At 34.6% G+C, this 12,206-nt stretch overlaps 1 protein-coding gene across 3 annotated transcripts in view; it reads left to right on the forward strand.

The window, feature by feature from the left end:
- LOC134754226 (basic helix-loop-helix ARNT-like protein 1) overlaps nt 1-11,074 on the forward strand; it is an 82,202-nt gene extending 71,128 nt beyond the window's left edge. For 2 of the 3 annotated variants that reach the window (XM_063690397.1, XM_063690396.1), the window contains exons 9-11: nt 83-809; nt 1,191-1,270; nt 1,797-11,074. In XM_063690397.1, coding sequence (XP_063546467.1) covers nt 83-809; nt 1,191-1,270; nt 1,797-1,862 — 873 coding nt within the window. In that variant the 3' untranslated portion in view covers nt 1,863-11,074. The remainder of the gene's footprint in view (nt 1-82; nt 810-1,190; nt 1,271-1,796) is intronic. The other variant, XR_010128881.1, reaches the window with a different exon arrangement.
- Nucleotides 11,075-12,206: the final 1,132 nt, after the last annotated feature.

Here is a 12,206-nt window from a genome sequence, read left to right on the forward strand (position 1 = left end):
AATTACAAGTCACAGTACTATTATATGTTCAATCATTCTTAAAAAGTTTGCATACGTTGACAACAATACTACACCATTGCAGACAAACGACGATTCAATACCGGTTGAAGATCCGAAACAGCTCGAGAAAGTCATCCTCCATCTGGTGACCAACTTGCCTTCGCCCCAGCCCGACGAGAACGGCCATAGCTTGTCGCGCGAGGGAGACGGCCCCCACGTTCACTTGGCCATAATACCACCCCACAAAGAGCGCATCCTAATGGGTATAGAGAAAATATACACCGTCATTAAAAATTTCAACAATCCCAACATCGACGAACATGTTGACGTTAAGCGTATAAGAGCTTCTAGCGTAGAGGCAATTACACCTTCCCATAATACTCTCCGTTTCGAGGATGCATCTCCGAAAAACACCCACACGACGCTTCCTACAATCTCGACTATCACCAATAAACATTACCACACTCAAACAAACTTGGACGACTTTGGAGAAATATTTCAAAACCTTAAACCTGCTCTACCAAATATAGAAGAAACCCGTGAAGTAAAAACACAAACATCCTTCGCTGAATATATAGCTAAACAACCTAACAAACAGACCAAGTTTAATTTCACAAAAACTGCAAAGGTTTACGAAATTGTGAATCTGGAAGAGCCCGGTTCTAGTTTTAACGTCATTGGAACGAAACGCTCTATGGATTTTTCAACTAAAGATGATTTTTCGAAAAAGAAGTCTGCTCAGAACGAACCTGAGGAACCAGTAAACGGACGCAGCTCTCCAACGTTAGAGAGTTTCTTCAATGACGCCAGTAAGTATAATTCCAGCGCCGAACGCAATTTATTCCTTCGAATCCTGAGTGCGTAAAGCTTCGAATTCAAATACAAGACATTTAAAGTACCTTTACAACACTTTAAATTATATTACATATTATTAAAAATCTTACTTATTGACTGGCGTTAGAAAAAGTTTCTGTTTCGGTCGAGTCATAATTGCTTATCCATTTTAGCGGATACGAGGACTATTGCACGAAATTTCGATTGATAAATAATTAAAATGTTATTTTTATTTTTATCTATTCGGATCAATCAACAACTTTACAGCCTTGCAAAACAAATTAAAATATAAGATGTGGTCATTGTAGTTGTAACTGTTCTGACATAATAACAATGCTAAGCTGTTTCTGTTTTAGTTCTCAACACACAAATTTCCCAGCTTGATGATGCCCTGATATCTTTGGAGGATACAATCGATCCATTCCCAGATCTTTTGGTGAGTTTCTGTTAAGTTCTTACTTATAGAATCATTAACAAAAAATATTAACCTTACATTAAAAAAACCATTACTCCCTAGGGAAAATGGGCTATCCCATCAAAAACATAAATGTGAAATGAGAGGCAAGTACAACATTAAGAATATGCATCGTTGTTGACTTCGCCGGCAAAAGAATTGATTGATTGATTGTTGATATCTAGTTCACAAGTTCTAGTTCACTCGGGCAATTAAAATTTAGGAATTGACTGGGGTAGTTTCTACATACATGCTAATATATTATATTTGTATGTTATTTTTCTAAAATTTTGTTTGTTGGTATAAAAACTAGCCAAGACCAATCCTGAACTTTTGTTAAATTTCATAGGTACTAAAATTAAAAAAATTGCCAGAGAAATCGTCATGTTTATTTAAATGTCAGTATACTCGAAGTATCTAATTCCTAATATCACTGTAGGTATAGATAATATAACTATGAGTAAGAATGTTTATTATCTACATTAAAATTATTCTTTTTGATTTGCAGATATCCCAGGACGTACAAGATATATTGGGTGGCCTAGAGCCGGACGAGCAGCCGGAGCCAAATTAAAAGTAAACCGTTCAGCGAAGCTGCGACACCAACCGGATCTCCTGTAAATATGACGCCAGTTACACGTGAAATGGTATTTTCCGTGAAAGGTAATCCATTTAGATAATATCTAGATTATGTAGTTTGCTGCTGCGCACTCGATATTCATTATACTGGGTATTGTACATGTAAAAAATTGTATGTTAAACCTTTAAATGTTTAGTCAGAACTTGATAAATGTACTTAAGTATATTGTATACTTCATGGTACAAGTAATCATAATTTTGCATATTAATACCTAAAAAATTTTTTTTACCTGAAACAACCAGGGCGCAATAACATTCTATTCAAATGTAAGATTATTTCTCAGATATACCTATACAGTATCTAGCCGCTTATCAAGACCTGACATAATTATATTTAATTAGGACTCAAAAAAAACCATGTCCCTAATTATGTATACTCATAACTATGTTCTTCAAAGATTTTACAAACTTATGCTTATGCTATTTTTGTATTGTAAAGTAACCTCCCTGTAACAGTGTCTATGAAAAAGGTATACATTTCTCTGTAGCTGGCCATGCTTACATTCCATGAGTGATTAATATTTTACAGCGAGTATGCTGTAGCAGGAGCATTCCACGGAAATGTCCCATATAAACAAGATTTTTCTAGAGATTGTGGTGACAAAAGGAACTAAATAGAGGACAGAAAAACAATCATTGATTATAGTGGAGAAACATGCATTTGATGGTCCCGTGGAATCCTCCAGAAACGATAAATCGAACTAAGAATTACTCTTTAATAAACATGTAAATATTTTACGTTTCGTGTTCGTTTATGAATGATCTAAAAATCACGAATAAACACAACTAAGCATTGCGACTTGCGAAATTGTATACGATTGACATATATAATGTATATAACTCTTTACATAATTATAAGTGCTGTTCTTTGTGCGTTGTATACCTAAATTAAAAGCGAAAGCGAAGCTTTTATGCGAATTCTTTCTGCAAAAGCTCTAACATATTCTAAGCGAAGTAGTGTATTTGTTTATGCCTAAGATCTCTAGAATTTCAGCCATGATCTTCTTCGTGTAGATAATTTCTAAAGTAGGTTTTTAAGATTTTATTATATTTACCTAGACATCTATATTCTTGAAAAGCAAATTTATTTTTATGAAGGCACAAGTATAGTGTATTGTTTATTTTTATGTGTAATGTGTATAGCTATACACGTTGTTCCATTGTCTTGTCTATTCTGTTTACATCGTACATTTCGAGAAGTTTATCGTAGCAAAGAAATAATTAATTTCATCAATAAGAGCGATTGTTTCCGAGAGAGTTTGAGACAGAAAAGAAGTGTATAGTTTATATTTGTAAATAACTGCTTCTGAATTAAATATATGTCTTCTTCTTCCTGGCGTTATCCCGGCATTTTGCCACGGCTCCTGGGAGCCTGGGGTCCGCTTGACAACTAATCCTAAGAATTGACGTAGGCACTAGTTTTTACGAAAGCGACTGTCATCTGACCTTCCAACCCAGAGGGGGAACTAGGCCTTGTTAGGATCGGTCCGGTTTCCTCACGATGTTTTCCTTCACCGAAAAGCGACTGGTAAATATCAAATGACATTTCGTACATAAGTGCCGAAAAACTCATTGGTACGAGCCGGGGTTTGAACCCGCGACCTCCGGATTGAAAGTCGCATGCTCTTACCGCTAGGCCACCAGCGCTGAATTAAATATATGTATTCCGTAGTAATATTTTAAATGGGGAGTTAAATATATTCACCTCCTTTCAGAAACCAATTAATAAGTGGAGCTTGGATATTGAATACCTATACGACAGCCGCATGATATCAAACTCTTTGGAAGAACGTATCCTGACGAGTCGGTGTAATACAAAGAAACAATAACTGAATTGTATAATTTAAGTACGTAGTTGAAGCGTAAGTAGTCTAGGTGTAGATAATGTATGGAACTCATATTTGCTACTGAACTTATGTATAATTAAGTATGAATTCGAATGTCAAAGAGAATATTTTTAATATAAACGATAGATAGATTTTGATATATAATGTTAAGTGAATGTGTAATTGTGTAGTAGCAATGTAGGAGGTAGGTGTAGGTCCGCAGAATCCGTTAGTAGCATAACTTCGTACGGGAACGGGTATACTTTGCCATAAGGTTAGTATTAGGTATTTCGACAAGCCATGAGTGAACTTTGCACATGGATGCTTATATAGGGATATGGACGACTGTATCATGACACACATATTAAATACATATACTGTAAAGTACTTGTTATTATAATCGTAATCGTAACTTAACGTATGATTCTGTCCCATTTACGCATTGTATGGATACTAATTCCATATTCTTGGCATGTACACAGCAAGTATGTAATTTTGTGTAAGTGTCTAATGGAATTAGATGAATGAGTTCATATTTATGAAAGAAAGTCCTGTTTACTTTAATTTCATTAGTTTTGTAGGCGTTGCGTTGCGTAGGTTACGATTCCATTGTTTTTTTTTTTTAATAGTTTTTACGTAATGTAAGAATGAAACTTCCTTGCATTGTGGTGTAAATACCAATGCTATAAACTCCTACGTTGTAGGTACGTTACGCGTACGTTAAAAAAAACGAACTTGGAAAGTAAAACGCCCACTTTCAAGCAGTTTCATATGTAAACATTGAGTCACTTTCAGAGCATGAGAAAAGAAGAAGACATTATTTGAAATTTCGGACATAATGTCTTCTTCATTTCTTATGCTCTGAAAGTGGCTCAATGTTTATATATGAAGCTGCTATTATGTATGGGTAAGTACTTTTGGCCTCTTAGTTATATGTACTGCAATGACGTCAGTTATTAAATAAAGACGCATTCATAGGTACGTAATAATAAAAACATAGCTTTTTGCTCAATACAAGAACTAAATGAACTCATGGACGAAAACGGGGTTAGGTGCTTGAAAGTTGCGCCAAAAAAGTAAGCTTCCACTCAGGAGTGTTCAAATAACAAAACGAAATTATTTTCTAAGTAAAACGCACGTGTGAGTCTAATTCAACTTAAAAATATATAATACTCTTAATTTACACAACCATGTAGGTAATTGAATCTGCGAGCGGTTTAAGGTGAAGTGTAGTAAGTACGTAAGTAGATTACTAGGTATTTAGTAACACTAATAACACTATGTCCATGATCTCAAGCCTTCCAGTGTACAACAAATTATCATTTACTCTTATAGATGGGGAACATTGTCAAAAGCCATATTTTAAAGTACACAGACTCATAAAATAAGATCCTACAGAAACTTTATCTTCATACTGATATCCAGAATTAGAAAGAGTATACTTCGTTTTTATAGCACTAAACAATCTTGACGTGTCTTATATATAATTGAAAAACACCATTGAAAAATAATTTACAGCAAATACCATTATGTAGCATATACAATAATCATTTACATTTTTTTCGTTTCATAAATAATAACTACCTATACATAGTTCGATAATCATCGCTGGATCCGTTTCGCCGGATTCCTGTTTCGCCGGATTTACTTTAGGACACTGACTTTTATGTATAGACAAGCTGGCGAGAACAAATTGGACCATTCCGCCATTTTCTGTCTGTCACTAAGCTAAATAATAAGCGCATATTCTGCCTACATCGGGCCTACATACAGTGTTGTTTTTTAATGACTTGCAATATTATACGACGTGAATATATAGGTCATACTGAACAACTTTTATAATGGGACCAACCACGACTAGTATAGTTGGTCAAACCAAATTGTCAGTAAATAAGAACAAAAAAAAAACTATACTCATCCTTTTCTTTTGGATGCTAGTACTAGTGTATGATTTTCCATGTCTATGTTTGAAATGAGACAGTCCTTTGACAAACTATATATACATATTACCTCAATGCTTTAGGACGTCACAATCCGAGTAAGTATATGAGAAACCGACGAAACAAGAATCCGGCTAATCGGGAACTAACCAAGATTATTCACCTTTTTTCTCATGCTAACGAAGTGCTACCTACTTAAAAAAAAAATGTAATACAAATAAAAAATAGATCTATAATTTAGAAGGTATGCAACCACGTAAACAAAAATGGCTAACTTCATGTTATAAAATGTACCTACAAGATTTATTGGCTATTGAGGTACTCTCATGAAGTAGGTACTCGCCCGTTTGAAACTGTCAGTTTATTTTACCTTATTATGTAGGTAATAGGTATACGAGTTGAATACTGTACTAGTATGTATAGTCCAAATAATTAGATCACCCATGCAACGCTATGATAGAAGGTAGAGTGAAGCAAACAAAGCTAGTAGAGTCGGACCCAGCTAATGCTGCATGGCATTTGCAATGACAACGTGTAGCAATGTTATCATTCATGTCTAATTTGTATTAAAATATGAATATTTTACGATCTGTTTAAAAATTTCCCCATCTACTTTAAAATACAAAAGTTAGTAATAGGTATAGGGTATTTACGCGTGTAAGATTGTATTCATTTAGATTATGTTTATTTCTGACTTTGTCTATGTAATGATATCGTAGGTACCTACACAGCAAAGAGTAAAGTAAGTATGTACCTACACAGTCACCACCAATTATAGCAAATTCTCTAATAGCTTTACAAAAAGAAGTAAAAGCAGATACTTTTGAACTCGAGCTGAAGAGAAAACTCTACTTACATGTAAAAGTATATTGTGGTGGCAGATAGTTTTGGCGAGTTGTGTTATCCGCTACTATTGAAGTTGACAGTGCAGTCAAAATCAAACAGGTTATAATCTATCAATTGCATATTGTAAACGTTTGCTATAAATATTATCTACTTGCGAATATGTTTACCAGTTGCCGAACAATGTTATAAAAATATTTGAGCATTGTGCCACTTTTGGCAAATAAATATATATTATGTATATGCATTACAGGTTTTTGATTAATTTTGCAATTTATTTTGATTCAGTAGAAGTGAACTAATACATTTAGGTACATACCATACACGTTATTTGAAAAGTCAAGTTGTTCGTAGGTATTAGATCGTAGGTGTGCATATTTAGAAAGATATGGGTTTAAATGCTGAACAATTATTTTTGGGCGCACTTTTATATATATATATTTTTAGTTGTGTCATGTCTTATAACAACAATAGATTAAGGATTGAATATTGTTAAATAACTTTTTTTAAACTAGGTGTTTAATATTTATTGACGTGTCAATTTTCCACTTCTATACACCCAGTCCAGGAGTAAATAGTTTGACAAAAGTGCCATCTATCTAGTTTTGAACATTTCTCAGAATAAATAGATTTACCTCTTTTATACGCAGATGCAGTACGAATACAAGGGTTGTGTACTATTCTACACATTAATTAAATCTCTATTTACAGTCATGGTCCCATTATGTTGATGAGTTGTACCAAAACTATTTGGACAAAACCGAAATGTACATATGCATTAGGGTATTTAGAACAATCGACGAGCGCTTACGAAGAAATAAACAAATTACGATTTTTTAATTTGGAGCAGTCTGTATGTTTTAGTAGCTCCTGAGGTCATAAATAGTATGAAACCTTCGACCTTTTTGATTACCTTTTTTATTTATGACACTAATAAGATTCTGACTTTTGACAAATGTCATCATTGCCGCATATTTTCGAACAAATTTCCAAAAGTACTGCCACTGATTAATACAGTATGTTTCTTTTTGCTGTCGATTATTGGAAATAACTTTTGTTTGAAAAATATATTTTTTATTTTTTATTCTTATTAAATAAATATTAACGTTAGAGCATTCCTGAGAAGTAACCCTACGTGGGATTTCAGGGTTTGTCCAATGGCTAAGGTCACCGTGTATATACCCACGTTACTGTTGTTTCAACTGATTACTACCCCAAAATTCATAAAAGTAGAAAATAAGTGTTTTTTACTTGCCCTTTTTTGTAGGGGCTTGAACTTTATGTTGTTTGTTTCCATACTAGACTAGGAAGGATATAATTCCGATTGGGGAGTCAGGCAGAGTCCGGCGGCTTATTATAAACCTTTTTTAAAAATCGTAACCGCTAATCTTATGCGTTGCAAATTCGCCCAAAAACTGGTTATGCCTAAAATAAGAAGATTAGATTAAGAATCTGTGCCTTCTTATTCTTATTTCTGGCTACGTGGAGTCGGGCATACTTTCCAAACGGAACTATACAAGCACAATAAATAAGTAGTAACATTCTACAGGAAATTCGGGAGAGATGAGCAAGACCAACGAGTTAATAGATCGTGTACCATCGCAATATTCGCAATTAGGTTAAACGACCACGCTATTTTCGCATCACTTTTTTTAAAAGTTAAGTTTAATCCTCACCCTACAATAACTAAGTAAGCGCCACTTGCACCATCCCACTAACCCGGGGTTAACCAGTTAACCCAGTGTCAAATTGTACGGGAATCCATTGTAACTCCAGGTTTAACCGGTTAACCCCGGGTTAGTGGGATGGTGCAAGTGGCGCTAATAATGAGGTTATAAAGTAAATTGTCATACTTGTGTGATAATCGATATTTCAAAAGTAACAAGAATATTACCTATCTTCCGCTATAAATCCTGTATCGGTATAAGATGCAACTATTGTAACTGTAGAGTAACCTAAACTAAATAATGTAAATTCATGTCGTGAAACATTTGAAATATATTGTTTTTAACACAAAAAAAACGCATTTTACCGATTTGCAAGACCGGAGTTATCCCATACTGCTGTGAATAAAGTTTTGTACGGAGCACTAAAAGATAAAAGTTAATGTCACTGATACTGGTACGAAACAGTTATCTACGAGTATCATTTACTTTTCATCACACTCGCTCAGTAAATGTGGAATTGCTCGCAGGCTTAGCGTTTTCCCTAGAGAGTTATCAAGTTTCTAGTATTATAATTAACAGTTTTTTGTCTTTATACTTAATTTTTGTATCGCAAGTGTGATGAAAAACATTGCGTGTAACTCGGGGCGTAATAATATTGCAAACTCAAGTCTATAAATCGCTCCGGCAATCCGTCGCAATTGAACTATACTCTCGTTCGCAATATTTAACTTACGCCCCATGTTGCACAATGTACTATTGTCTATTATCTATAGGGTTGATTCGCTCACGTCTCCTGGATCACCTGTATAATTATGTTGACATTAATGTTTTGGATCTATATTAAAACGGTGCCAAATAGTTCATGCACGTTAGACGGCAAAATCTAGTCTTAAAGATAACAAAAAAATATCAAAATACGAATTATAACAACGTACCCGCTAACAATGCTTAATCAAATGTGTTACAATAATTTTAGATACCTAAAAATAATACGAATTATTTTTTTATTTATTTGAACATAAATCTTTCACAATACCGAATGTATGGGTAGGTAAAACGGACAACGTTTGGTATTAGTCCAGTCAATTACATTAGTAGGTGACGTGCATGAAAAATAAAATATGCATATCGTGAGACTGAGTATTTTAGTGGATATGTTCTATAATGGATGACTCACGCTAGACCGGGCCGGGGCCGGGCCGGAGCTTCCGGAGCTTCGTTTTCTATGGAAGCACCACGTGATCACCGATCAGCCGTCATAGAAAATGACATGTCGGATGCCTCGGGCCGGTCTAGAGTCAGTCATCCTTAAGGTTAGCAGCTAGAGTTCCCTCTGGGGCTGTTATTTAATCCTTGATAATTATTATTAAAATTAAGTAAATAAAGACTTTTACATTTTATACTCTCTAGGTGAGATAATTAAAGTTATTTTTTTCTAGTAAGTCTTGAATGAGGTTTTTTTTATGTAGATACCTAAACGTAAAGGTTGACTCACGATACGATCTCCTTCTCATTTTGCCAATTTCGTAAGATATCGCTTAATATATTTTTATTTTTTATTTTAAAAATAGCGGCAGTCCAAGTCACACAATATCGCAGTTTTTTTTTAACGTTGTGCCTACTCTATGATTTTGACTAGTTTCATTTTCTTGCTTGCACTCGGACGCGGTACGATTAAGCCGATGTGAAATAATTAAACTGACTCATAAGATTCACAATGTACAACATTCGTGCCAAGCGTGATTTGGGTTGTCTTAACGTTACGTGAGTCTTCCTCAACGCCTATTTACTATCGTACGTGTAAGCACGCAATTATAGGTAAGTAGTTATTTTTACTGAATGAATATAGAAAATATGTCTCTCTGTAAACGTATCCATGTATTTATGGACTAAAAAAATATCGTTTTTTTATGATGTTTACATGCTTTTTCCTACCTACACCAAAACTCATAAGTATTTGCCCACTCTATTTTAATAAACGACTCAGGCTTCTATAGGCATGTATATTTAATGGGACTTTACTAACAGTGTGCCATTTATAGGGGCCTATATTAGTTACATTTTAATTAAAAATGCCTGAAATGGACAAATACCTAAGAGGTAGTGTACCTACTGTATAATTACGTTGCCTTGCCATTATTATTATGTTATTAGTCACTTAAAATGTTGTTTAGAAACCGTCATGGAACAAGTTACGTTCATAATAATTACATTTACAGTACATCTGGCGCTACAATACGACACCAGGTGCTATAATAAGCACATTACGTAACTAAGTCGAAAATTTAAAGGGTCATATGTACTGTAAAACGTTGTACGATACACGTGCGAATTTCCGCACTTTTTTCGCACTTATATCGTAAATAACTATTTTGATCGCCTTATTGGCAATTCGAAGCACGTTAAATTTGTTGTAAAGATATAATATAATATTAAGTGATATGCGAGTACGTGCATAACTGCTTCGTAGACGATCGATGTTGCCATTAATATACTTACTTGTTTTTAGTTTTAATTTGTGGGTAGATAACAGTACTGTGTATGTGTATTAAGATTTTTGTTTCTGTATTAGCATAAAAAAACTAGTGTCGCAATCCCAGACAGGTCATGTGAAGTGGACCTAAATAAGTACTTGATCATTTGAGTAGGTTGGGCCGGTCCGTCTATGTTAATTGTTTAACTAGATATATACTACAAGTAACTATGCATATTAGAGATAAAAATGAACCGCCATTACGGTTAAGTATCTAGCAAGGGATAGCCACAGCCTTTCAAAAGTCGCACGAAACGAAGGAGTGGGTATACGCGTCTATTCGCACGCCGCTCAGACGAGTGAATGCGACAGCATACGATGCGACCGCACACCGGGGCGAGATGCGGATTGCATCCAATGTAACAACCACGTTAACAACACGGACTGGTCTGTTTCCTACTCGTAATCCTAGGTTCCGAACATTATTTATAACATTTAGAATACATGCAAAAACTTATCCAATTATACGTGGATCACTAATTAAGTTTTGAGATGTGCAAAAGCAAACTAAGAATATACCTATATATATATATATATACCTAGGTATATAAATGACATTAAAAACACTAATGTTGTTAACAAAATGACTTTAGAAATCAATTTTGTTTTGACTAGATCTACCCAACGTTAGGCGCACTTTCTGAGCAATGCCCCATGCAAAGCTTCGGCGCAAAGGTCTCGGTCTAAACTTAGCAAGTTTAGAGCAAGCAAGAAAACTTTTTGCGATAACTATGTTCACTATAGTTTTTATCCAATGTCTATATTAAAGTCTATTCTCACAATTTTTTTCATATTTTTGGATACCCATGTATTCAAAAGTTAGAGGGTTGGGGGGGGGGGGATCTTTATTTTCTTTTAAAATAAATATTTCCGAAAATATTCACTATCATTTTTTTAAATTAAATATAGTTATTCCTTTAAAAGACCTATAAGACCCTAAAAGACCACAGACCACACCATAGGGTTGAAGCGAAAAAAAAAACAATTTATTCCCGCTTTAGTATTTATCCCCGCTTTACGTGTAGGGGAGGCACCCTAGAGATTTTATTTCACCACTCTGTCGGATTGATTGATTGATATATTCATACCAAATTGCAGCTTTCTAACACTTACGATCACGGAGCAAAGCCTAGGACAGACAGATGGACATTGCAATAGCTATTTATGCAACAAGTGCGGAAAGTGTATGATTTCCAACGAGTGGAATTTTATTCACGAGCGAGCAAAGCGAGCGAATGTATAAAGGGATACGAGTCGGAAATCATCTTTACGCACGTGTATCATACAATGTTTTACTATGCATTGTGCGAGTAAATAAAAAAACATATCATGGAAAATAAGTTTAATTATTGAAAGGTGTGTTTTAAATCGACACGAGTTGCGAATTACCTATTCGCACGTGTATCGTACAACGTTTTACAGTACATATGGCCCTTTAAACTTTCGACATATGCAGGAAAAGTGCTCTTT

The sequence above is a fragment of the Cydia strobilella genome, chromosome Z (assembly GCF_947568885.1).
Source record: "Cydia strobilella chromosome Z, ilCydStro3.1, whole genome shotgun sequence".
In the NCBI taxonomy this organism is placed as follows: Eukaryota; Metazoa; Arthropoda; class Insecta; order Lepidoptera; family Tortricidae; genus Cydia; species Cydia strobilella.